This window comes from Denticeps clupeoides, chromosome 14 (genome assembly GCF_900700375.1).
Source record: "Denticeps clupeoides chromosome 14, fDenClu1.1, whole genome shotgun sequence".
NCBI classification, from domain to species: domain Eukaryota; kingdom Metazoa; phylum Chordata; class Actinopteri; order Clupeiformes; family Denticipitidae; genus Denticeps; species Denticeps clupeoides.
In genome coordinates, this window is record NC_041720.1 from 9630402 (window position 1) to 9658397 (window position 27996).

The following is a 27996-nucleotide window of genomic DNA, read 5'->3' on the forward strand; positions in this document are numbered from 1 at the left end:
TGTGTGTGTGTGTGTGTGTGTATATGTATATATCAATTGGTAATTTTTCACACCATGCTTTCAAATAAAGAGAAAGTTTAGCTTAACAACTTAAAACTCTGAAGGACGCCAGCAGGAAATACACCGCACGTCACCCGTACATGACTAGCCAGCTTCAGCCAGTCAAGTTGTGTTTTATTCAGCGGGTATTATTACTGAGTCATGGATGACAGCATGCAGTGAGCTCAGGGAAGCAACGTGAGATAATAAGCGTTTTATACAAGTCTGAATTTGTACTTAAATTGTTGAGTGGGGCTATAAATTTCCATCAATTTTCTTGCCAGTTGGGAGGAAGAAACTGTGAGAAACATGTATTCGGGTCAACCGGTCCCTCCTGGTCGCCGGCAGGATTCTGTCTTCACTGTATTTTCAGTTCGCAAAGAGGCCGAATCCTGGGCTTAGATGGTAATAAGTTTGTAATATTGCCGGGTAATAAAAGTCATCTAAATGTCTTCACATTTCCATCAGTGGCCGAGACTGATATTTCCTCTATAACCCAGGACATTTGGCTCAGTTCTCGCATGACATTTTGAGGAACGCGCAGCTGTAGATGGCTCCCTGGGGACAGAGGTGCTCTGTGGCCTTTTAACAGAGTGTGTTGTGGGACTTTAATGGGCCACTTTATGAATGCTGCTGCACTTCAAAGCAAAGCGACGCAGCATATGCCTTGTTTTTCATTTTTTAAATGACGTTGTTCCTTTGTGCATTGATCTATTTCCTATAGGATCGGTGAGTGAAGTGTCCATGGCCGTCGGCAGCCAGCGCACTGAGGTCTGAGGACAGGGATAGTCTGTGGAGTTATTATCAATGATGCAAGATATTCTCATGAAACGAAAGACCCCTTTGGAAATTAACTCTGCACATTCACAAAGCACTGGAAATAAGAGGAAAAGCCTGCCTGAAATGACTGCAAATGAACTGAAGTCGATACCTTGTTAGTGTTCCGAGGGAGAGAACGTATAGACCTTCAGGAAATGGAAGAGGCTTTATATGCATGTACATATAAAGTGGTGCTTCCAGCCTACGAGTTGCGATTTTCAGCAGTGGATTAGACTGATACGGTGAGAAAGTGATCTAACGGAACCCATGTGTCCATCAGATGACAGGCATTGCCGTGGCAACTGCAGTGGAGCTCACGGGTGGCGGTAGTGGGGCGAAGGATCCAGTCGGTAAAGCAGCGTGGTGCAGTAGGGCCGCTCCCCTAATCGGAGAGGAGGACCGGTCTCGAGCCCCTTGTGGCCGTTATCATTAAGACTCCTGGGAGAGGGAAAGAGAGAAAGAAAGAAGAGGAGGGATGACAACGAAGAGTAGTGCAACCTCTCAGCACCCTCCACCAATTATCCCCTCTTGTGCTGTTGTGGTGCGAATCAATTTCATCACCGTTACCGTCTCCCAAGCCTCCACCCCTTCATCATTGCCTCTCCATCAGGGCAAAGAGTGTCTAAATTTGCCTCCGCCTCCCTCTTACCTCCTGCCCCCTCCCTCCCGAGGCTGAGATGTGTTGAGATTATTAAAGGCATTTTTCATCGCGGAAAAGAAAACCGCTAGAATAAATAATGGAGGGAAAGTATGTGCTTGGGAGAATTCCGTCCAGACTGCAGGCCCTCCATGGTTTCTGGCACTCGTCCCTGCTGACAGACTGGAGACGCCCGGGGGGGCCTGAACGCCAGCTGGGCAAACACAGTGGGCATTGCAAACATCCCGACACCAGGGGGCGCGCATGCGTAGGACCCCCACCCCCCCCGGTTGCGTGCCGGCCCGCCACTCCTTATTAATTCAGCGCTAATTGGATGGGAAGAGCTTTCCTGGAGAGAGTCGGCCTTCCATTTTAATCAGCCCAACTGGTGATGCACTGCATTGGCACTCCGGCGTTGCTCCACATACGAAAGGGGCAAACGCTCCCAACAGTCCAGCCTGTCAGCAAGGCCCTGGCTGGTATCGGGGGGGCCCGGGAGTTCGGAGACGGCCACAAATAAGGAAGCGAACCGATCTGCCGCGCATTTATTCATGACCAGAGGAAATGAGTTGGTGCGATAAACATGCCTTTCGGGGCCAAGAACATTAAGGAACTCGTTAGCCGGCGAGCACACATCAATGAGGACCGGAGCAAATTGGAAATTAAGGAGATAGATCATGGCGTGCGCTGACACACCACCCCTCGCCGGTAACAGATTGCCTTGTAGCATCCGTGCAAAGTTCAGGAACAATGGGCCGATTGTTTCTGAATCGGGAATAATCGTCAACTTAGTAGTATGCGGTGGAAAGGATTTAAGTATTATTTCACAAGTCTGCCCCGAATCTCTTGCCTGTGAAGGTGTTAAAGACGGAGATGAAATGGTGCTGTGAAAGTGTGATAAACATGTACACGGGTACTTGAGAACTGAGGGTGAAACGCTGTATTTTTAACTCGTCCAATCTGAATTTTCCCTGCCTGGAGTTATTTCTTTCCCTAACATTCTCACAGATACACAAATAATGCCATTTTAAAGTTACAATTCTTATTCTTTAAACTTCATGCTGGTAAAACAAATTTCTGTAAATTAAAAAAATGTACTTCATATCTACTACATGATATTTACAGTCACACCACATTTATGTTCCCACATAAACCAAGAAATAAGAAATTAAAACTGTTTAAATTATACCAATCTATTTGGTATTTTTTGGGATAAAAAAAAATTTATAAAATTTTTTATTACACTGAAATAAAAAAATTCCACCTCGTGCTGCACAAGCTCCTCATGGTATGTCATCGTCGCAACTTTATTATAAGTATTACTCCAACGTTATATGCATCCATGACTGTTTTGTCTACAAAATGCATGCTGAGGAATATTGCTGCTGCAAAATCAGTTCCGTAGAAACATTACTCAGGGAGCAGGTTTTAATATGACGTTAAGATCATAAAGAGTCCATTAAGGCTGAAGGAGCCGAGTGACAGTATAATCGAGGATAAATCAGAAGATGTTTTATATTATGTTGTGCATCATTTTCATTGTAGCTAAGAATATGTCATAGAATACTAGTCCAAATCTTTGGGGTTAATTCCAAAACTGACCAGTCAAAATGGAAATGGGCCTTTATGTTTATTTGCGCCTTCAGAGGTGACAACCCCCGTTTATCACATTGCATCCATGTGCAGCATTTGGTCGATGGGCAACAGGATGCATTGACCTGAAAAGGCCAACTGTTGGTCCTGCTATCAATAGATGGCCTAATTAAACAGCCCCCTTTACAGCACTCCTCATGGTGGTTGGGGGGCTCTCGTTTTTCCTTTTATGATTTAGCTTTATTCATTTTTCGACCTGCAGGTGCTCACATGAGTCTGACAGAAGGTAATGGCTCCCTCAGGTTGTTCTGCCATCCTCTCTCTCCCTGAGGGCTTTACAGTTGAAATGTTCTGGGTCATGGCCAAATGCGATAATTGACTTGTACTTTATCAGCAATAGAAGCAAAGATTTGAAAAATTCTGATTCCAGATCAGGGATCTTTAGGCCAGGGCATTATGAGTCCTAAACTTGATGACCCAAAGGATTGAAGGATTGATGGAGCCAAAGCTATAACACTTTCGCTCAAAGCCTCTGGCATTAATAGGATAGACACGTCCAGCGTACCTGGTCAGATATGATGCCACTATGCCAACCTAATCTTACTTTGAACAGTTAGCCTTGAGCCAAAGTGCCTAAGCTCCAGGTGCCTTACCCACGCCAGTAGCAGCCTTGGAGTGGGTAGCAAATCAGACAGCGTTGACTCGGAAACCACCTGCCTACACTGAGTCTGGTCTACGCTGGGTCTGCATTATATGAGCCGACAACATCAGGCTCTGCCAAGATCCTCTGAAGATAGCAAGGGGTGCTTGCAGCAGCAGAAGGTGTCAGTGCCACTGATTTAGCGCAGAGGCTTAAGAGCCGGGGGCGAGTGATATAGTAAAAGCATTAGGGAGGAGGAGCTCCACCCACAGTGGCAGCTGTCTGCCCCCTCCACATGCAAAGGTATCAGTGCCTCGTCACTGGCACAGTGTCCCTAACACAGCGCCCACTGGCAGATGTCCCTGGCTGAAGCTCAGTCTAATATCAGCAAGGTGACCTTGACTTAACTTGACAAGCACTCGAGAGAGTTCATCGTTGCTTCCTTCCAGACCACCGGGTCACCGAGGAAGTGTACCCTACAGTAGACCACACAGACAGGGTAAGGGATGCAGGAGGAGCCCAACCTCAAGGATCCTGGTGCAGGGAAGGCCTATCTGGAGACCGACATTGACAGCGTGCGAAGACACGATGAGCTGAAGCAGAGGACAGTGAATCACAAGGAAAATCAGAGAAGAGGAGCAACACTTGGACCAAATTTTGGACTCAACCCCATGGGGATGAAGAGCAGGGCCGCGGGATTCGCCTGGGCTGAAGGTCTCTGCAGATATCCATACAGGTCCCTGTCACTACCACGAGGGATTGACATGGTGGGTGCCTCACAGTCCTGTTCCCTCTCCCTGTAACTGTGTATATAATACAATATACTGCTCATATTCACTGACAAATGTGATATTTTCTTATGTTTTTATGAGCCATCTGGGTGTTGTAAAGCGCATATTCCTCAAGCTGCTAAACATTTGAAGGCTTTTTTTTAATAACCAGCTCGGTATTTCCCATGATTACTGTAGTTTCTGTGGCTCATTATTGAGCCATTTTGGCAATACAATGTCATGTTGAAACAAGATGAGTGTGTTAACGATGGCATCCACTGCTGATGCAGAGATCACATTTCCAGCCTGCATGCAGACTTACTTGATTGATCTGTTTTTACATAACTGTCACAGAAATATCGATCGAAATGTGTTTCACTCACGGCATGGGGGGTCATATCAGCAAAAAATCTTTATTTCAGACGACTTGCAGGACCCCAGACCAGGGGGCATCTTGCTAATTATCATTTCAAAGCCAACCGACCATACCTGGGAACAAACAAGAGGCAGCTTATTGGCAACTCGCATCGCACTTTTAAAAGAGAAGACATCGTCTTAATTTATTGTCTGATTAAAATGCTGCCTCTGCCGTCACCTTAGCAACCACTAGGAAAAAAAAAAAAAGCGTGGGCAGTGTGGAGGCTGGAGAGTGAGTGAGTGAGTGTATGTGTGTGTGCTGACAATAGCAACCCAGCCTTTGTACCTGTATAAAAGGAAACATAGCAAGAGACTTTTTTTTTTTTTTCCAGTGACGTGATGCATGGCCTTCAGTGTCTCTTGCATCAAGTCTGAAATTTCTACAGTTTTGGCAGCGCCGCGAGGTTCAGGCTTGTCAGAATTACATTTTATTGCATAGGCTAGTTTTTATTGTGTTATTGTTTCGTTTCTATTGCAGCATTCTATTGCGCTTTCTTTTTCACACTCTGCAAATGGCGCAATTGTCAGTAAATCCTTGTAAACCGTAACCTCTGTCAGGCGTCCAAACCGATCAACTCGTTCACAACAGCAAGCACCCATCCACCCATGCATTTCCCCAAGCCTGCATTTCCATGTCAGGGTTGTGGAGACGCTAAAGCCTTTGCCTCAAAATCTTCTTATACAAGGCAGGAACAATTCCTTCCTGGACAGGGGACCGGGCCTTTACCGGATTCTCACACTCACACGTCACACACACTACGGCACAGTGTGGCATTTCATCAGTACAGTGACATGAGAACATTATATCAGAGCAAAATCTGAACTGTTGTAACAGTCATAATCAAATATTACTGTGTAAACTGAGGTACTGTCTGTGCCATGTTCAAGCTAGGCCCAAATATGTTCCATCTTTTAATGTGGATAGAACCTGTAGATCCTGAACAGCCTTCATTTTTTTTCAGTGTTGCTGCACGACGATATGTATAAAGCGACACGTCCGCACTAATAAAACAAAATGGAAGGGGGGAGGAGGTGAAATTTCAATATGCATGCTGTCACCGAAGGCAGCTGCTGCGGGAGGCTGCAACGGGCTCCGTCCTCTTCCCGTGCCACTCGGTGTCCGGCCATGGCTGAATGGTGGAGCAGATTCCTCTGGCATGGTGTCTCAGCCTTCAGCTGCATTATTCATGAGGAGGGAAAGAAAGAGTAAGAGAGAGAGAGAGAGAGAGAGCGATGGTGAGAGAGAAAGTGACACTGAGCTCACATACTTCCCCCTGCAACAGACCCAACGCTAAGAGTAGGTGCGAGAACTCCCTCCCACACACATAACACCACCCCCGCCTCACCCTCCATCCCAACACCATTCCATCAACAGATGAATCCACCTGTTCCCCCTCTCCCCAGTCGTCTGGCGCATTTCTAGCTCTTTCTGTCTCGGTCCCTCAATACTCCATGGCTCCTGATATCGAATAAGATGCTGAGCCAGTAGTCTGTAGATCCCCCCCCCCTCCTTCTGTCTCTCTCTCTCTCTCTCTCTCTCTCTCTCTGCTGTGAGTATATCTGCAGTCAGGCTGCGATGATGGAGAATTTCTGGTCCCTCTGCTGGTCTCCGCGCGCCGGGATACAGGTTGAAGCGGCGTGACTTCGCTGCTCGAAGGGGTTTCTTAAGGTGCAGACCGCAGCGGTGCTGCCCAATCAGCTCGTCCCTACTCTAATGTTCCTCCTCATCCTCCCAGGTTGGCGATGAAGAGATGCAGAGCACACGGTAAGCAACTCTCTCTCTTTTCTTCTTCTTGTACTCCCACTCCCTCTTGATTCATCTCTCCGTCCCTCTCTTCCCCCCCTCCCTTCCACTGCCTAGTCATAGCTCTCGTCTCTCAGTCTCATTCACCGGAGGGGGGCTTCTCAGAGCTTATCAGGGCTGGTTAAGCCCGGCTGCATCGCAGGGGCTTTTCTCCGGCGCGCAGGATTACCGCCACTGCCGCGACTCCCTCCGACGAAAATGAGGCTTTCGGGGGAAGGAAGGTAGAACTTGAAAAGGCTCGCCGTGGAAGTGGGGACTCGATGCGTCCGTGTGCATGGGGTCTTGCGCACACTTGTGTTTTTGCGCGCTCGTGCATGTGGGCGTTTCTACGTGCGCATTTGCAAATGTATGCCTCTTTCGTCCTCAAGACATGCGTGTTTCCATTTTCACCCCTTCCATTCTGTATTAGACTGGGGCGGAAACTGTGGGCGACTGTTCCCCGCTTGCATGATTTCCGTCTTGATTGTGGAGGACGAGCTCGGAGTGACAGACCCATGAGCGTCTTGGGGAGCGTTCCATCCGTTCTTTCTTTGCCAGGCAGGCATCACCGGGGAAAAATAAGAAGTCCAGGGGAATACTTGGGGTACCCCCGAAGCAAAGAAACTGTTTGAGTGTTGAACTTGTGAGACTTTAGGAGCACAGATAGGGTTTTTTTTTTTTTTTTTTTAGTTTTGGCGGGGTTTCCCCACACTCGCTTCTTCGCGCTACATTGTGCGTGTCCATGTTGGGAGCGGTAATGGCAGAGGAGCGCGACTGAGTCCCGGGTGCCACTGCCACCCTGACGTGTCAATCAGGGAGGGGAGTGCAGAAACGGGCCGAATGTGCTGTCAGTTCGTGCCATTTGATTTTCGGACGCACTTTTTAATGCAGCCGTTCACGGCGTGAGCAGGATAATCTGCCAACGCTTTCTGCAAATCGTTTTCCGAGGCCCACATTACGAAAGTGCAACGAGTAACTCGCCCCTAGGCTCAGATCTTGACCATGTTTTGCTGGACGGCAGGCGTTTAGACGCTGACTTGCCTCTGCTTCGTGTCTTCCACTGCAAATTAACCAAAGACGAAACATATTTTTTTGTTAAACTGAATGCAAGACCTGTGGAAGAACACATTTTTACTTGGATTGGACTTTTTTTTCTTTTTTTAATAATGATTCTACGTAAGCGAATTGGACATATAACATTTATTCCCTTGTAGTTTGACTAACACACTCATTATTTCTTGTCTGTGTGCATGTTTTAAAGTCTAAGCCAACTCTCCATGTCTGCTTACAGAGAAATATGTATCATAATCTAAAATGGCAAAAATAAGACACAATCAACAATTCAGCATGCTATAAGTAGGTGTTTCCGGCTGATTTGTATTTTTGTTTTATTATTATAATATTTAATAAATCAGATGGGGGGGGGGCTCAGTTTGAAAAAAGAAGTGTGGCTGCACCTTCTGCACACAGCTGACGGGGCTCAGCAGGGCTCTCGGCTGCATTTGCATCCCGCGCCCACCCCCAACCCCCCCATATCTCTTTCCCCACTCCAGGCTGCGATCTAATCCCGAGCCAAAGAGGGCTCTTTCACAGGGATATCCAGGACTGCCAACGTGCGCCGGGGCTCTGTGCGAGAGAAGAGGGGTGACCCAGAGCTCCCAGGGAGGATTAATAAAAAAAAAAAGAAAAGGGGAAACCATTGCGGGATGTTCATTACATCAGACATCATGAAGTAATAATATATTTAGGGTTTACTTATACATTGGTGAGTTTGTCACAGAATAAGCAAAAAATTGAGTGAATGGTGAGAATTGTCATAAACACTACTTTAATCATCCTAATATGTATCCTAGATTTTAGATACAACCATGGAGAATATTGTACATTGGCACAATATTGGCTGAGACAAAACTTACATGTTACATGTAAAATCCAAAAAGCAGCAGTAACAAAACGATGTTGTCTGGTGGAAGTCATGATGACGGGAGGGACAAATAAGGGTGAGGGCGGAGGAGGAGAGACCTGTTATATTTGGTCAGAGCGAATCATCGCCAGCACTCCTGTGACCTCGAACATCTGATGTAACCTCTTGAAACCGCTCCACTCTGTCCACCGCCTCCTCGTTTTACCTCCCCGATAACGCTCCCCCCGTTCCGGACATGGAAGAATGAACCTTTTAGACGGGAAGTCAGTGCTGGCCCGACACTCCTGCTGTACCTCTGATTTGTTGAGGGCTGGGTGGAATACAGATGCATTTGTGTGAGTGGTCGGGCAGGGCACTATACCGCAATAACAGTACATAGATCTTCATATAGGTGAAGAACCTGATATAATTTTTTTTTTTAATTCTCAAATTTCTATATAACATATAAATGTATGCTGTATATTTAAAAACACACACTTAAAAACAAGAGTGTACAATGCATACGTGAATCACTGAAACAATATTATATTATATATACTTATTCAATTAATTAATATTGTATTTGTCACCATCTACCAATATTGTCCAGACATTGAATTTAAGATGGCATCACTTTTTTCAAAAAAAAAATTATTGTCAGCCATGCAGACCCATGTTGTATATTATATTAAACTACATAATTTAATAGCCAAACTGGCTGTGATTGCATCTCTCCACTTGCTATGAGTGATTGACAGCTGAGCTGAGGCCGGTGGTTACCTTTCCACCGCTCTCATTTGCTGCCAGGGTTCCCTGAAGGGCCGTGCCCGAAGTCCTGAGACAGAGGGGAATTTCAAAGCCCAGCCGTTCTGAGCACAGTCCTGGCAATTTATGGTTGTAGTCGGCAGTTTAACGTGAATTATGAATTATCTGATGCTGATCCCAGTGCCTTTTTGTAATTGTGCGGTGTCGGACCCTTGGTATTTGATTACGCAAGACAAATCCCACATTTTTAATGGCGACCGCAGTGTTCCTGCGCTTTGCTATGAGACCTGGTTCGTTATTTTTTTTTGTGTCTGGTGGTATGTTCAGGTTGGGTTTGGCAAGTACCTCCTGTCTCCAGAATTAACCCTTTGATGTGAGAGTCTGCTCCCTTGGAGCCTAGTTACAGTCTGGATCACTGTGGTGAGATGGGCCGGATCCTTTCCTTTCTATTTTTAGCTCACAGTGAAGGCGGTCGTGTGCATGTGTGTGCACGAATCTGTGTAGTGAGGGAAGGGGCTTGAAATCAGGATGTGTGCAGATTCTAGCATGTTTTCATGGCTGTAGGAGGGCTGTTTGCACTGTTTTTGTTGCCAACTGTGTGTCTGTTTGTGCACATTTTTATATATGTGAAGGATTTTAAACTGTGTAGGTATGCTCTATATTTGCATGTGGCGATTAATGTGCTCACTGGTATGAATGCGTGCGTGTGTGGTGACACCATTTGCGATTTCCAATCCATTGAACACAGCCAAACACAATTATCACAGAACTTCACAATGCCTGCCAGAAATTAGGGAAGTGTTACTTTGGCAAAAGGATTGGGTAGAAGCAGATGTTGTGTGTGTGTGAGTATACACATATATATATCATTTTGCATTTTTATTTTCGTTTTTCAAAGATCGGATCGTGCTCAGTAAATACAACCGTAGTTGAGCAGTCTGATTCGTTCACATACAAGTCAAATATATGTATAAATACACGGCAGTATGTTCCATAATAGGATTACTATAAAAAACATACTACTGATAGTTAAGACAAACAAGAAAATTTTCATATATTCATAATATCCACAACAAAAAAATCACATTTAATTTGTGTGCCACAGCAGTAATAGATATAGAATTGTGTTTGTCCATAGAGGCGAATGTAATGAGTATAATATGGAATATAATGCGTGGAAAAACACGTAACATAGATATTAACTATGCGATACGGCATTACCTATTAATGTGATCACAATAACTCAGACGCCGTGAATTTACTTAGTTTGGTTACATTTCGTATTTTTTTTGGATATCAATGAAATTAGTGTGAGAAAGAGGAAAAGACAGAGAAATGGTTAGATGATATAAAATCAACATAATAAAAATTATTCTGTCTGTTCAGGATGGAACTGGTCCATGGCTTGGGTGCTGGATCTGCTCACTATACTTTATGCATTTTATGTATTTCTGTTTGGAGCATAAGGTTAATTATAAATAGCAAAAATGAATTAAAGTGGCAGTTGACAATCCCAGTTACCAGTAGATGCTGTAAACAAGTGGCCTGAATGAAGTTGACGTTTACATATGTTACTGAACTTTTCCTGGAATGTCAATGTCTGAAACAGGCTCCGTCTACTTTTTCCTGTCTGTGTATGTGTATGTGAGTGAGTGAGTGAGTGAGTAGTGCCATCAGCAGTGCATGAAACCCAGTTTAGCCCTAATTTTCCCCCTGCTGTTACTAATGAAGTGAGCACTAGTGGGTGAAGGACCTGGTCTGGCAGGGCCTTGGCCAATCAGGGGCCGTCTGCTGCACATGTGCCTACGCCGATCTGCAGCAATCCATAAATGTGACAAATGAAGAAATGGTACTCAGTCTCAGTCACCACCCTAAGACATTATCACACATTAATAAGTGTCTGGATTGATATGTAGCCTCATGCAGTGCTGCTGCATATCTGCGAATCTGTGAATCATCATGTGTCTAGGCCAATGCATGTCTCATATGCATGTGTGTGTGGGTTTGGTTTCCTTATATCAATGTGTATGTAACTACAGGGTGCGCATATGTGGACAAAACCTGTGTGTGTATACAAGCATGTGTGCATGCAAATGTACAGTACAGCTTACTGAAAATCAATTGTGGTTGTAGTCTAGTGGCTAACACACTTACCTGTGAACCAGAAGAGCATAAAATTACAGATCCAAACCCCACATTCTACCATTGAGCCCCTGAGCAAGACACTTAACCCTGAGTGCTTATTTACAGAGATAAAAAACTAAAGAAAGTCATTGCTTTATGTTGCTAGGCCAGGTGAAATGTAATAACCTTTTGACTCGTGGGTTCCCACAAACCTGTGTGTATAGGCTACCTCTTTATTTGTGTTTTATTTTTCTGGGTGTCCATGTGCTCTGAATATCTCTTTCTCTCATTTCAAGTGAATCAGAAGGTTGCTGGCACGCCAGGGCGCCTGTCATGGCTGAGCGCTGCTCAGCAAGAGTGATGGTTAAAAGCAGAGGACACATTTCGTTGTGTCACCGTGTGCTGGGCTGCAGTGTATCGCAATCACTTCACTTTCACTTTTGTATTTATATGCTAGTCGGGTCGGCAGAATGTTTAATTTAGAGTATAAAAACTAAATAACAATTTAGTGTGTTAAGGCGTTGTTGTGTTTATTGTGGGACACTTTTTTTTTTATCGTAGGTCCTCACAAAGATGGAAAAACAAATGTGTGTATGAAAAAGCATGTGAGTCAGCGTCAGGGTTTCCCAGGCTGGGCAGGTGATTACAGGGTTTCCTGTCAGCTGATCCATCAGCGCGGAGAGCACAGTGCGCCGTAACACAAAGAGCCGTGAGTCTCTCTCTCTCTCCCCCTCTCCATCAACCATTTCCTCGAACGAAATCTCCCCATCTCTTCTCGATTCCCTCCCCTCCTCCATCTCCTCTGCGCTTACCATCCCCGTCTCTACCTCCCTCTGACGTGCTACTCCCCTGGCTCTCCTCTGTGTCTGTCTTTCCGTAATCCCTCTTCCACCCTCATCGCCCTCCCTCCTCCTCCTCTCCTCTCCTCTCCTCCCCATCCCTATCCTTAGCCCTCCTCCACTCTTCACCTCCTCCTTGCGCTCTTTCATTCGAGCCACCGTTTCCCTCGAATGTCACTCTCCCCCCACGGAGATGCTGGGAGACAAATGAAGCCCCTCCACGAATGCAGCGGCTGTGCGCGGTCAAATTTCCTCCTCGCTCCCTCTCACTCATTCGCTCGCTCTCCTCTCTCTCTCTGTCTCGAGCACTCCTTCGCAGTGAGCAGTAGGGCTGAATGTGTTGCAGTTGGCCTGCTGTGTTGGGCTGTTGGACTGCAGCAGGTGGAGAGATGCTGTTTTCACGTAGACAATGTCAAATTGCATCCCTCCTGAAGACAACCGGAGACATATTTGTCCCGTTATTTAAGACGTAGTCCCACAAATGTGAGATTAAGGGAACAAGTGGTATAACAGTCACAGAAAACAGAGAAAAACAGAGTTTTGCCAGTTGCGCACAGCTTTGGAGATATTGTGTGTGGAGAGTTAGTATCGAGGAACACAGTTCTTATTTAATTACATCACCTAATTATGTTTTATCGCGTTTGTCTTTGTGAAAACGTGGGTTTTCAATCCTCGATCTGGCAACACTGGTTATGCTACTTTTCATGTGTGGCATGTTTATGTGAAGGGGTTTCAATCATCTAGATAGTTCAAGACATAGATTAGCAATGACCTTTCTTGTCAGTATATGTTCAGTATCTTCCTGTTAACTACCAGTTCAAATCCGGAACCGCCATGGTGCCACTGAGGTGCTACCGAGCACACACTGCTCCCCGGGCACCAGTCACGGCTGCCCACTGCTCACCAAGGGTGATGGTTAAGAGCGGAGGACACATTTCGCTGTGTCACCGTGTGCTTCACTGCAGTGTTTCACAATGACAGTCACTTCACATCCACTTATCTCTGTCAATTCGGACAATTCCCTCTCACACTGTGGATTTGTACGTATGTGTGTTATTTACGTGCATGATGGTGCATGCGCCTGTTGCTGGCATCTGGGTTTATCTTTGTGTACTTGACCGTCCAGCAGCTGATAAGCGCAGACTTTCTGTCACGTAGTTCTCACCTGACGCTGATTCCATTTGAGCCCCGGACGCCGATATCGAGCATCCATGGGAGTCACATCCTGTCTGATCTCATCTCGCCCACAATTCCTCTCCGCCTTACCGACCACACCTGTGCCGGTTCCAGAGATGGCGCGTCCCAAAACGGGGGTTAATTAGGCCTGTCACAGCGCATTACGGCGCACGACACGCGGAGCTGCAGCTGCTGGGCTCTACACTTGGTGTGTGAGGGTGTGTTTTGGGCGACTCTCTAATCAATGTCAAACTCTGTTTCTGTGCTTTATCAGCAGGATCTACAAGGGTAGACAACTCTCTCCCTCCACAGGGAAAAGCTAACAAACTCCTCCGGGAATAAAAGCTCCACGCCAGCAGGGAGAGGGAGAGAAAGAGAGAGGGAGAGGAGGAGGACAGAGGCAAAAAAAAACCAAAAAAAAACTACAAAAGGGAAAAAACGAAGCATGAAAAAAATATACATTGGGAAAACTGCCCTCAAAGCTGCCCGGAATGGCAGTAAACACCAGAAAAAGAGGTGAGAAGGGTGAACGAGTGGTCGAGAGAGAGAGAGAGAGAGTGTGTATTTTTAATGTTTCTAATCCATCCGCCCACCAGGATCATCAAGTAACCCGCTTTCGAAGCCGTCAAATACCACATGTACCACTACTAATGCTACTACTGCAACAAAACAAAAAAAAATCACAAAATGGAGGCACACTGTGCCATTTCACGGAGTCCGTCGTGAGTCAGGTCTCACTTGGCTCTAAAGGTCACTCGACGTGCCTGTCTCATCTCGGCTGAGCGTGCTGCATCCCTGTCACGTATGGACCGTTCCACGTCTGCGAGGCTGCGCTGATGGGGTGGAGTGAGTCACACCGCTAAAGGGGCTGATTCCATTACGCACACAAAAAAAAAAAAAAAGTACAACGGCAAAATGCACAAAAAAAAAAACACGCGTACAGATGCATCCAGAAACGGTTATTTGTCCGCTAGAGCTTCTCGCGTCTGCCAATTACAAAACACGGCCCTACCCCGGAGCAACATGGGGTTGTACTGCCTCATATCGTTTCGCTGCTCCCTGCTTATGGCATGTAGTATGCCAGTGCAGTAAGTGAATTAGCTTTGAAGGGGTCGTTCATATCCAAAAATCAAGATAAGAAAAGACTGTCGGTCTTTATCAGGGTTTTTATGAACTGGACCTAGAACCAAAGTCACGGGCCACAAATTTCCCTTGACTTCCCTTGACAAATCGAGGTTTAGATTTTACATATATCACATACAAAAAGGGGTTTAATATGTTCCTGGAATGTTATGTAATTCAGAAATCATTTGCTTATCACACAGTACAGAACAGCAGCAAAAAATATGTAATATTTTAATAATGCAGTAGAGGTTGTGACTGCTGAACCTTTAACAAAAGCACTGGATACACAGCCAGTTTAAAAGTCACTTTTTCAACAAATCTTTAAACACACGCACCCAAATTCTGCACCACCGCGCACAAGCTATCACAGTTCTTACAAACGTACGCTCAGATGGCCGTTCCGTACACACTTCCAGCCTGGAAAATGTGTTCGGAACAGCTTGAGTTTACAGCATGCGCCCGTAAAAACGTACTGTAACTCAGCACACATCTGGCCGTGCCTGCAGGAGCCGACCCGTTCCGGGCTTTTCCTCCGGCTCTGAAGTAGCCGGGGCGCGGGCTGTGGATGTTATGTTTGCTTTAACCAGTCCATATGATCATGCAGCCGGCGCTTTTCAGTGAAAGATGCTTCCTATATGAAAGCAGCGGCTGTGTGTGTGTGTGTGTGTGCGTGCATGAGTGTGTGTACTGTACACCATGTGTCGGTGCATTAATGGGCGGTTGGGCCGGGTGTGTGGGGGAGGGGATCATTGATCTCCATCTCCGTTTAATTTGCGCCCATTTGTCAACAGCGGCGAAAACACACAGGCTGCAGTGGAGAGCTCTATCTGTCTGTCTGCACTCCATCTGTGTGTGTATGGAGCGAACAGAAGGATGGATGTGTGAAGTGGTGTGCGCTTGTGCATCTGGTGTCCTGGTGCATCTCATTTGTGCATATGTGTGTGTGTTATTTTTGGGTCATTTCCTGTGTTCCACTCTACCCTCTGCTAGGTACCTATGTAACTGGTCCAGATTAAATGAAAGAATAATTTAAGTGTTTAAATATTAGCGCTATGTTAACATTACAATGTAACTATTATAAAGAAACACTCAAATATATAAATGTTGTTAAGTTATTGTGGCATTATTTAAAAACTGTTAAAATCAAACTGACAAAAAACTAATTTGGCTCTTAGCTTTAACCCTCACACTTTATTTTAATACGAACACTGGAAACAAAGGGGACAAATTTTAAACTTTTTTTAACATCCAAAGGCCTTGTTACTGCTTAAGTGCAACATACCATGTAACATAATATTATGCTAATGCACTGATGTAATTTGCTGTCGTAAAGTAGCCTACTCAATTACAGCCCTAGTTTATCAATTAGCTACAAAATAATGTACAGTGTACAATAACACCATGGCAAATAGCTCACTTTATTTGAAATATGTGAAAAGGAAGCAGTGTGTAATCCTATTATGCCATTTTTTGCTTAATGTTATTAACATATAACATTATTAACAGTTAATCACATTCTAAAATATTGTTTTTTGTGATTATGTTCATTAATTTTCGCGCTTTTCAATTTTTGTTTTCCAAATCTTTACTAATCCTAATGTTATATAGTCCCCACAAAATCTAAGAGTGTGTGTATATGCACATTTATGTGTGTGGGTGTGTACCGTTCCACTGTTTGTGGGATACCAGTGGTTTGTAGCTCATTGTTATCCGTTATCTCACTGCCAATAGCCAATCATTATAGCCCCCTCCACAACAGTCATTCATCAATACTCAGTCATTAGCCTCCTATGCCTCCTCATATCCATCAAAGGACAACTAATTGAGTCCTGGCTCATTAATCCCTACCCATGTGACGTGTGGCGTCTAAATTTAGACCCTCTGTGTGTTCTCTCATGTTCACGACCCACCATAAGCCGCTATCAGCATTTTCCCCCTCTAATTATGTTGTCTCAGAAGTTAGAGTGTGTTGAAAATTTGGCACAATTTAATTAACCCCGGCTTGCGGCTGAACACTCTTCCACTGAATTTGATGTTCTTTAACACTGGGAAAAGGAAAAATCACAATAAACCAGAGAGATACAATAATGAGCCCTTTCAAATGTTCTCACACTGTCATAAGTACAGCAAGACATTTACATATGAAAGACATGTTTTATTTCGTCTTATCAAAAAAATAACAACTCCGTTTAACACAAGACGTTCCACATGTTACTTTGCCGGTATTTTTTTTGCAGATATAATGTACTGTTTAGGCAACAAATTAACCCTTAATAAATGAGCGGAGGACCTCATCAGGGGTTGACACTTGCCCGCCTTAGAACGAAGAGTCAGTGCAGGTCAATTCCCATTGATTGTAAGTGATCAGCCTGTGTGCTAAGATCTCTGCTGTTCCTCTCCTGAATGGAGGTGCTGTTTTGGGATGATGGTTGCACCACCCACTGTCCCACATAGCTGGGTGAAATCAGATGAGCACCAATCTCAATCCAGTCTCAATACACATCAACACCTCCACCAAAACAGCAAATTATGGGATGTTCGTTGGGATCATAACCCCTTCTGGCGGTTAATGTAGACTGGAAAAGGTCTTTTGAAGCCATTCTGGAAGCTCATGTTGCCTGACACACAAATCATTAACAAAATCATTCATCACAGTGCAGATAGAAGGGTGCATATTGCCTTTAAATGAAACCGTACCGAGTGTGCATATTGCCCACAAAGTGGAACATATGGCATACCCAGATGATGTGGACAAGCCGTATGGCTGACTTTTGTTTTAGAACCTGTTTCCTATTACTTTTCATCTGTATGTTCTGGTATTTTCTTCAACGTTCCAAGATCAGCTGCAGAATTCTCATTGCCGAAGCATATCCGTTCTGTGAGAACGGGCCTCAAAAGTGTTTGAAGACGAGATCTGAAGATAAAAGGAACAAGAGGGGGATTGTCTAATCTTTTCCTAACAGATCATGTCTTCAGAAGGCTCTGATGATGCTGAAACTGTTCTGTTTGTTTGGTGTGGGGGGGTGCTGTCCCGTCCACAGCTCGCTGCACGAGCAGAAGGAAGACCTGCGCAAGCGGCTCACCTACACCACCCACAAGCTGGAAATGCTGGAGAATGAGTTCGACTCCACTCGGCAGTACCTGGAGACGGAGCTGCGCAGAGCCCAGGAGGAGCTCGACAAGTTCACAGATAAACTGCGACGGTATGAAAGACAAAAATGTTGATATGGTTATGTTATATTACATTACATGTATGACTGGCAAAATGTGTATGCCAACCAGTGCGATTCATTTAATGTTTTTAACGTGTTTAACTGGCCTGTGGCACAGATGCTTAAAACTCATCCTAGTCAGAGACAATCCCTGCCTACAGAAGGAAATGAACACTGAAAGCTGCCTGATTGAAGCACTGAGAAACTCAATCATACGAGCGGCACAATGTCTTATTAAATATCACCTTAATTTACAACACCTCGTGGAAACCTGTAAGTGAAAGGCTACCCTGTACAGCACTTTATTGGCCGAGGCCTTCTTTCTGCCATTCTGTGTGCACAACTGGTTTTAAAGACACCATTAAACAATGCTGCTTGATATGTACTGTGCTGTTCAAAAGTCTTAGGCACCAATACAAATGTTAATTTACGCAGCAAGAAATTTTGTAATGAACGTGACAAAATAGCCTGTCAAATATTGATCAAATATTGATTTACCTAAACAGTTTATTGATGATTTTTCTTAATTTCATTTAACAGGAAAATTTCATTTAGAGGAAAAAAAGTCTCCACAGTTCAAAATTATTCCCCATCTGTAGACTGTAACAGATCATTCATTATTTCTGTGATTTATACTTTTAGAGTTACTGTTGATGAAAAATGATGAAAAACCCTTAGGTAGTTTCACTACTGCATAAAACCTTTGCACAGTACCGTAAAGTCTTATAGTACATTTAAATATAATTTACAACCAGCTACATCAGAAACAAGTTTTAAAAAATGACTAATTCTAATGAAAAGCTAGAGTTTTTATATTATATTATATTATTTTATAATAACTTGTACAATAACTTGTCCTCTAACAGCCACACTGTGTTTGATGTCTCTCTGAAACAACTTTGAGAGAAAAGGAAGGGAAGTTACAGGCATGGGGAGAGACAGAACCCTAAAGTCAAAGTCCCCTTCTGCAGGGATTAGTGCCCTACCAAGAGGAAACATTTTCCCCGCCTCTAGTTCTCCCAACCGTGCCGAGGTGCGGAGGGAGAGAGGTGTGGGCTGGAGGCTGTGGTCCTTGTGGTGTTGAGCCATGGCTCTGCTGTGGGATTGGCCCCCTACAGGGCTGGAAGCAGCCGTGGCTCTGGCTGCAGTAATAAAGTTGTCTAATGATGTGTGCTGTGAGATGGTGACTGAGGTTTGTTTTGCCTCACGCCTCCTCAGAATACAGAGCAGCTACTCGGCCCTGCAGCGCATCAACCAGGACTTAGAGGAGAAGATCCACAGAACTGTGAGTTAATAAAGCCACAGAGGCATTGCCTGTGTGTGTGTGGGTGGCAGAAAGGGGGTGGATTTTATGTTGCATGTTCTAAATTTAGATTTACAGCATTTATCAGATGCCCTTATCCAGAGCGACTTACAATCAGTTGTGACAGAGACAGTCCCCCCTGGAGCAACTTAGGGTTAAGCGTCTTCCTCAGGGACACAATGGTAGTAAGACGGGTTTGAACCTGTGTCTTCTGGTTCACAGGCGAGTGTGTGACACACACACATACAGTACAGGCCAAAAGTTTGGACACACCTTCTCATTCAATGTGTTTTCTTTATTTTCATGACCATTTACATTGATAGATTCTCACTGAAGGCATCAAAACTATGAATGAACACATGTGAAGTTATGTACTTAACAAAATATATATATATATATATATATATATATATATATATATATATATATCTATATATATGTGTGTGTGTGTGTGTGTGTGTGTGTGTGTGTGTGTGTGTGTGTGTGTGTGTGTGTGTGTGTGTGTGTGTATATATATATATATGACCTTAATAATAATAATATATTTATATATGACCTTAAACCCACCACTGAAGAATGCTGTTGGCACAGCAGGGTGCACACACACACATAATTTTCTCATACACTCACATCTATAGAATATTCAGAGTCACAATTCCACCTAGTGCTCATGCACTAGTGAGAGGAAACTGGAGATCCTGGAGGAAACCTGCACCCCCCACAAATGGATGCCATGCTAATTCCCGACACACAAGGTCTGAGTTGGGATTTGACCTCACAACCTTGGAGGTGTGAGGCCACATCACTAACCTCCGCACCACCATGGGTTCTGTGTGTTTTACACAATGGTAGTGAAAAGAATCCGTCCTGCATTTAACTGCTCCTTAACCATCGGCAACAAATCTATTATGTAAAAGAACTGAACTTGTTTTTAACGTGTTGACCTCTGAATTGCTATGTAATTGCTGTGATTAAGGTGTTTAATAGTTCTCGATTAAATATCTGTGAGGTCCCAAAGCCAGATTGCGCTTTGCCAAACAAAACTCGCTTTCTGAAGTCTAATAAAACTTTCTCACAAAAACTGTGACAGTGTTTGTGGAAACAACATGCCTGGGGAACGGCCAGACGTCCCCGTGAGCACAATTAACAAGTTCATACTGAACAGAACAAAATTTCGGACAGCTGTAGCCTCTAGAACAGGCTGATCCCATCCGCATCCCATGTTCTCTAGGGATCCAACTAGGCATTGAGGCCTTTCACACTCGAAGCGGCACGTGCACCGCTCGTGAAACATGATGGTTGTGCACACCAATGTAACACAGTGTCCTTTTTAATTATTGCTCATAAAAAATCATGTGTACTTATAATACTGTTAGCCAACCACCTTGTTTTATAATGATACGTAGCCATGCGATGTAATTCATGGTAGGGATGGTGGGAATACCAATACATCCCTCCACCATTATTTTGGCAAAAATTTGGAAATCTAATGCTTACCTTTGTAAGTGGTTCGGCCTAATAGGTTGTCTCTACATCTAAGGTAGCAATGGAGCTGAATTTGTGTTTGGCATTCAAAATGTTGATTTATTATTGCACATTTTGCACAAAGGCCTCAAAAAAAAAAATTATTCTTTTTTATTCTTGTTTAAAATGTAAAAAATGCAATTTTCTATATGTGTGGAATTGTTCTAACCTCATAATGCAGTAAACTTTGTAATATTTACTGCAGGAGAGTAGAGGCTCAGTCCTCGAATGTACCGATTTTATTTTTTAAGACTTGTGACTCATGCCCGGTGTGAAATGTTATGGAACGCTCTGTCAAAGTGTCGCTGAGCACTTCCATCTTGCCATCCACACCACATACTTTTCGGCTAATGCGGCCAGCTCCATGGCAAGCAATTTAACACACATTTCAACATTATGTGCGGGCAGCAGAAAAAAAAAAAAGTCACTTCTTAACAGCAACAAACTCCACACCGAGCCTCAAGCGACTTTGCCAGGAGGTATGTGGGAGGTCAAGCAGTAGAAGACGGTCTCAAGAGATCAAGAGGAAGCCCTGCAGTCCTCAGCACAAGCGCATCATCACGCATCAACCTCAAGCTATATAATAACATTACTGTATGGTGGCAGCATAGAAGTCTCAGGATGTTTCTCCAACTTGGAGACTTCAAAATGAATGTTGTCTGAAAATAAAACACCCTGAACCTCAAAGCCATCTGAGAATCAGAGATTCTCTATATATTGCAAATCCATAAATATTCAAAATCACTTCAAAATGTCTTCATTAAGATGTCTTCGTTTAACTTAATTTAACACACATGATTCTACACCTACATTTACAGCATTTATCAGACGCCCTTATCCAGAGCGACTTACAATCAGTAGTTACAGGGACAGTCACCCCCTGGAGAAACTTAAGTGTCTTCCTCAGGCACACAATGGTAGTAAGTAAGGTTTGAACCTAACTAAAATGCAGCTATTCCAGGTTAATGGTGTTCTTTTTGTCTAATTGGTAGTAATCAGCAATGGGATGTAAATTAACATTTTGTTTTACGCTTCGTGCTTTCCATAATAATTCTCTTTTATGTAACCATAAAAACCAGAAGATGCATGCATGCCATGGATGCTATTTATAGCTCTTCAACGTGTGCATGTGTGTTGAGAGTGTGTGTCGCTCTCGCCTGGTGCTTTTACCCATATATGGGTTGTTTTTGGTGCACATGATTGAGTGTAAGCATGAAGTGTGTGTGTGTGTGTGTGTGTATGAGGCGACAGGGGAAGCTGTGAGGCTGGATTTGAATATCAATGCAGCGCTACTGGTGCGACTGACACTAATAACAGACCAGTACAATAGCCCATTCTCCCTCTGCTGCTGAATGATAGCGAGTCCATTGTTGCAGGCATCCCGGCATCTTGCGCAGTGTGTCAGATGCTGCTTATGCACCGCAAGGGTTGTAATTAACTAACACACCTCTATATGCTGCATAACTACAGTGTGTGTGTAGATAGCGGTACATATGCTTGAGTTGGTTAAGGGCAAGCTCACGGAGGCAATGCGACAATTGCGGTGTCACAACAGGGAAATAAATTGAAGGCTTTCTTTCTGTCGTAGAGGTTCTTATGTAAAGAGGGGGCACTGCTCTGATCTCCTCATAGCCCCCTGCTACTTGATTTAAAACTCCCCCACTGTTACTACTTTAGGCTCATCAAATGTCATTACCCAGGGACAGCCACTGTCTCTGCACTGCACGGTTGACATGCCACCAGAACGTCTCATTATGCCAGCCTGTGAAATTTGGGGGGATCGACTTTAATCTAAACAATAATGAGATCATTAGAATAATTAAAATGAATCAATTTGTCAATTGAGTGCAGGAACTGTAGAGCTGAAGTGGTTTGGGTGTAAAGTGCTGACGGTGTTTCTCTCCCCATCTCTTTCAGTCCCAGCACCACGACGACGAGAAGAGAGCATTAAGCAGGGAGATCATTGTCCTTAACAACCATCTGATGGAGGCCAATATGACCATTGAAAAACTGCGAGAGGACAATGTAAATCCTTGTTCTTTGGACCTATCTGTCTATCTATCTATTCGGAAAAATATATTTAAATACCAAGAGGTGACATATTAGGGGAAGACATGAATAAGTGCATGGAGAGACTCATTTTGGGGATATTTTGCTATGATGTTTGCTTCTAGTGGCTCCAAAGGGTCCCAACACTGCAAAAAAAAAAATTCTTAGCTGAAAGCCATTAATCATCGGGTATATATTTTGACATCCATCAATCCAACCAACCAATTCTCCAACGAAGGAGAATTCAATTTGCTCTGGTTACTCGTTATTAAAGCTATTTTTTTCCCCTCAGTTTGTCACCCGTATGTATCATATTGTAATTGCATTCATCCACTTGTTTTTCTTTGTGCACGTCTTTAAAACATGAAGTGCCAAATGAGCAAATGAACATTGCCAACTGCCCCCTCACCCCTGATCAAATATATTTTCAGAAGCACCATCATAAGCAACTTCATGCACTTAAGTCAGCTACATTAGCTAATTTTAATTTCATGAACCGCACACAGCCGCCACTCTGGGACACTTCACGGCTGGCGCCAGTAGTCCGTCTTCCCCAGACCTGTCATCTCCACTATGCGCTTCCGCCCCAGCCGGCATGACAGATTGTCCCTTGTTTAGTCAGACAGTGTGCTGCTCTTTCCGGACTTCTTCTCACAGGGTGGCATTTTCCCTCACCTGTCTTCATTTTGGCAGGACCTGTACAGAAAGGACTGCAACCTGGCCGCCCAGCTCCTGCAGTGCAACAAATCCCACTACCACGCCCAGCTCTCGGAGGTGAGCTGCAGCCTAGGGGCTATGGGGATCCACTGATCATAAAGTTTTGTTACAGTTTTGACTTGCCAGCGGATGATATATGTCTTGTTTCCTAACAGGATTAATTATGCATTAATACATTATCCATAAACATCTATTTTGAATGCATGTGAGTGTTTGTCACTGCTTATGCAGATCTGCATCAGGACAACACAGAGAAACAGGCAAAAACAACAATGTAGCATATTTTATAATATAAATCCCCCTTAAATGTAATAATGGTCTCATAAATAATTCAAAACCAAATGTCACAATCAAAAAAAAAATTTGGCAACTCAAACAGAACACACACTTCTCATGAACTGCTAGAGAGGTGGTAGAACAGGATGCAGTGTCAGAACACACTATGTTCTTTGACAAGGCAGTTTCAGTGTGAAGTTTTTTTAGGACTGATCAGTGTCCCTGTCTTTGTATTTATCTTTTCCCAACCCAGAAACTATTTAACTTTCATTCTGGAATGATTAGTCTCATTATGAGGGCAGTTGGGCAAATACACATAGAACTGAGCCAAATATATAAATATATGGGGAAATTAGCAGTGACATTAGACATTTTAATAATAATAAGGTAAGTATTGCACAAAAAGTCCTTCAAGACGTGTCTTAAATCTTATGTATATTTTAAAAGGCTCATTTTAATATTGTTGAAGGTAATATCGAATGTTTCCCTCTGATTTAGCGTCTGTTGTCATAGGGCTATAATTAACTATGCTCTCATTGCCAATTAGCTGCAATTTGCTTCTTGTGGTTGCTATGGTGAGCAAACTGTAAAGCATAACTCCGGTGTTGAGGTAGCTCTGAGATGATGTGTTCTGGAACTGCGCACATCAGTCCCGCATCAGGGCGGTAGAAGCCGTTTCATTTCAAACAGAAATTGAAGAATTTTTGTTAATGGAAACTCTTGTATAATGGGTACATTTTCAGAAAGTGCAATGAAAAAAATCTTACATTTTCTGAAGGACCCCTTGACCATGAAATTTGACCTGCCAAAAAAAAAAATCACATCCTTGCCTGTTTCAGTGCCTTTGCACTGCTTGACTAATTCTTTCTCGTGTTGGTCTGTTTGTTTCAGTCCTTCCCCCCACTGCCTTCTCTTACCAATTTTTTAACTTACTTCTGGCTTCCTCTCATATTTTTTTCCATTTCTCCTCACTTTCCTGCTCTCTTTCTGGCTTCCTCTCTCTCTCACTATTCCGCCTACACCTTGTCCTTCTTCCTCACTTTCCTTCTGCTCTCTCTCTCTGCCTCTCTCACTTCTCTCTTTCACACCTACCTCCACATCCCAGTTGCCGGCTGATTTTCAGGAGCGTGTGAACTTGCACATGGAGGCTGCTCCTCTGTGCCATTCCCCGTACGCCGACTCCGTCCCGGCCTCCGTCATAGCCAACGTGTTAGAGAAGCCCGACGAGGCCCGCAGCATCCAGGCCTCCCGCTCACCAAGCCCCCAGCCACAGGAGCAAACCTTCCTCCTGGGGAGCACTGAGCGCCTGGGTCTCCGTGCCGCCTACAAGACGGACCTGTACAGCAGCGACACGGCACTGTATTGCCCAGATGAGCGGCGGCGCGAACGCCGGCCCAGCATGGACGTCCATGGCCAGACCAACTTCTATGGGCCCCAGAATTCCACCGACAGCAACCCTGAGGAGGGTTCTATCAACCTGCAGCCTGGCTTTGCCCAAGAGCACTTCACCAAGTTCGCCACTTCCCTAGGTGGGGCTTCGAGTTCCTACTCCAGCTTCAGTGGCGGTGGCTCAGAGGGGAAGGGACAGGGGCCCCCCAGCAGCACCACCTCATCCCCACGTCACCACACCCTCTACATGGACTGGCGAGATGGAGCAGAGTACGAGCACAAGAGCGACTCCTCCTGGGAGCAGGACAGCCCCAGTAGCTTCCCCAAGGCCCACAGCTTCCAGCAGGACCTGGTCCACGCGCAGAACAGCAGCAGTTCCCCCGTCTACAGTCGGACTATGTCATCCTGTTTCAGCGAGCCCTATGAGCCCTTGCCCCCATCCTCCTCGCCCAGTGTCGCCTATGGAGACAGTCGGCGTGGCAGCACACTTGCACCGGAGGAAGACGAACTGATTGGCCGCTGGAGGCAGCTAAGTGTAGACGACTTGAGCGCCGCACACGCCTATCGCAGTCCTGGACGAGCCTCACCTTATAGCTTCTCCGAGCAGCATTTTTCTGTCCGTCCAGCCAAGATCCGCCTGGGTCCGCTCTACAGCAGCTTCCAGGAGGGAACTGATGTCTACCACCATGCCAGCGGCGTCCTTGACCCTGTTTGCTTCTCGTCCCCAAGCCCAGACTGCAGTCCGGGACTCCGCCAGTCCCACAGCCAGGCCCACCTCTACAGAGCCAAGGAGGACAGTCAGGAGTCCGAGCATAGCCTCTACCACTCGGGCAGCTCCAAGGATATGGAGGTGAACGTGGCAGCCGGCGGTCAGAAGGCGGACTACGTTGACGTCAGCCCCAACAGTTCCAATGAGTCCCTGAACTTGCAGAGCACCTTGGAGATGGCGGGGGAGCTCCAGATGTACCAGGCCGAGATGCATGTGAGCAGCAGCTCCCCACAGCCCATCTCACCCCAGCCAACTCCTCCATCTCAGTACCAAAAATTTGGTACCCTGGGTCTCACCCGAAAGGACAGTCTAACCAAGGCCCAGCTGTATGGGACTCTGCTGAACTGATAGGCACAGGGGGGAGACCTTCCTGTTTAATTGCTTCTAGACCCATCAGCCTGTTGTTGAGCATTAGACATGAAGGTTCTTCAGAGTTGATTGCTTACATTCAGGTTTAAAGGTCTCTGGTTTCTCTCTTTCTCTCAGTGTTGCTGTATTTTAGTTTGTGGGGATTTTTTTTTTATTCTTCCTGAATTATAATACAATCTTAATTTTACATGCAGTACCAGATCAGTTCTGATCCGTAAAACTTGGCAGGGATGCTTGAGTGGGAGACTATAAGACCCATCTACTACAGATGCATGGCTGCATCATGGTCTCGGCTTTCCCTCCACAGCTGAGCCGCTAGCTTCACCGCCTGGTTAAACCGTGGTTTCTGGGGTTTGCACAGATAACAACAACAGCAACAACTACGAAAAGAAGACTGTTGTATTAGCCACGAGAGATCTAGGACAACACAGTCCCTCTGTGCCAAGAAAGTGGCATCACACAGAAATATTGCACAGTTTAACTTTGACTCTTTACAGAGTTTGAGACAAAGGTCTGTCATGTCGTGCAAGAATCTGTATTAAAGTGGATTTTAACTTTTAACATATACTTTAACCATCAATGCATTTAATGGAAAATATATTATTATCAATAAATGTTACCATTGACATTTTTTCTTCTATGAACGTCACAACCCCATTAAATTCTGTGTCTTATAGGATCTGTGTTAAATGGAATGTAAGCAGATTGGCAAATCCATTTGAAAAGATCGACTTTCCATGCTTGTGCATAGTTAACATCTCGCTCCTGGTATGGGGCCAGAGGAAATGTTGAGAAACGACAGAAGCAGCTCTCTTGACAATTACATTGAAAAATAACTGCATCACTCTGCCTGCAATGTGGATATAACACGTAGGTACACAGACCTCTAGAACCACATTTGACATCTGGCATAAAGGCATGAATCAGTTTGTAACTTGGTGTTCGACTGCGAAAAACAGTAACCACATGGTAGGTGTACATGGTAGGTGTAACTGATATTATTTTAGTGGATTATGGGATTTATTTGTCTCAATTGCTGTTTCTGGTTAACTTACAGTACATCCGGATATAACAGCGTATCACTTTTTCCACATTTTGTTATGTTACAGCCTTAATCCAAAATTGATTAATGGCATTTTTTCCTCAGAATTCTACAAACAATGACAATGTGAAAAAGTTTACTTGAGGTTGTGGCAAAATCATTAAAAATAAAAAACTGAGAAATCACATGTACATAAGTATTCACGGCCTTTGCTAAATACTTTGTCACCTTTGACAGCAATTACAGCCTCAAGTCTTTTTGAAAATGATGCCACAAGCTTGGCCAGTTTGTCCCATTTCTCGTTGCAGCACCTTTCAAGCTCCATCAGGTCGGTGTGTCATTTTAAGATCTCTCCAGAAATGTTCAAACCTATTTTCAGAGTTGTCTTGAAGCCACTCTGATATATTGGCTGTGTGCTCAGGGTCGTTGTCCTGCTGAAAGATGAACTGTTACCCCAAGAGTTCAAGAGCGCTCTGGAGCAGGTTTTCATCCAGGATGTCTCTGTACTTTGCTCCCACTATCCTGACTAGTCTCCCAGTCCCTGCAGCTGAAAAAGATCCCCACAGCATGATGCTGCCACCACCATGCTTCACTGTAGGGATGGTATTGTCCTGGTGATGAGCGGTGCATGGTGTCCACCAAATCTGATGCCTGGCATTCATACCAGACCAGAGAATTTTGTTTCTCATGGTCTGAGAGTCCTTCAGGTGCCTTTT

General features: G+C 44.6%; 1 protein-coding gene and 1 long non-coding RNA gene across 13 annotated transcripts; one reads left to right on the plus strand and one right to left on the minus strand.

Annotated features, from left to right (window-relative positions):
• LOC114803062 (uncharacterized) lies at positions 1-6369 on the minus strand. Of its 2 annotated transcripts, none has more exons than XR_003751868.1 (3): positions 6301-6369; positions 5975-6091; positions 1-1296 (listed from the first exon to the last, which is right to left on the minus strand). It is a non-coding gene; the product is annotated as an uncharacterized LOC114803062 (long non-coding RNA). The 2 variants fall into 2 exon arrangements; XR_003751869.1 differs by having other exon boundaries at positions 6262-6367.
• LOC114803060 (brain-enriched guanylate kinase-associated protein) lies at positions 3985-27811 on the plus strand. 11 transcript variants are annotated; one of them, XM_029002340.1, is made up of 10 exons: positions 4363-4495; positions 5248-6680; positions 6777-6940; positions 12052-12199; positions 13783-14021; positions 17672-17833; positions 19061-19127; positions 22587-22694; positions 23412-23492; positions 24817-26217. In XM_029002340.1, the coding sequence occupies exons 5-10, from the start codon at positions 13951-13953 to the stop codon at positions 26215-26217; spliced, it is 1890 nt and encodes a 629-aa protein (XP_028858173.1). In that variant the 5' UTR covers positions 4363-4495; positions 5248-6680; positions 6777-6940; positions 12052-12199; positions 13783-13950. The 11 variants fall into 11 exon arrangements, with proteins under 11 accessions (XP_028858170.1, XP_028858173.1, XP_028858178.1 ...); XM_029002345.1 differs by lacking the exon at positions 12052-12199 and having other exon boundaries at positions 13780-14021; positions 17650-17833; XM_029002338.1 differs by lacking the exon at positions 12052-12199 and having other exon boundaries at positions 13780-14021.
• The last annotated feature ends 185 nt before the right edge of the window (positions 27812-27996 follow it).

Excerpts from the sequence above, each read along its gene's own strand:
- LOC114803060 (XM_029002337.1), top strand. The coding sequence starts at position 4,235 with ATGCAGGAGGAGCCCAACCTCAAGGATCCTGGTGCAGGGAAGGCCTAT. Across the intron at positions 4,496-6,651 it reads TACCACGAGGGATTGACATG|GTTGGCGATGAAGAGATGCA; the intron begins GTGGGTGCCTCA and ends TCATCCTCCCAG. Across the intron at positions 6,681-17,671 it reads GAAGAGATGCAGAGCACACG|CTCGCTGCACGAGCAGAAGG; the intron begins GTAAGCAACTCT and ends TCCCGTCCACAG.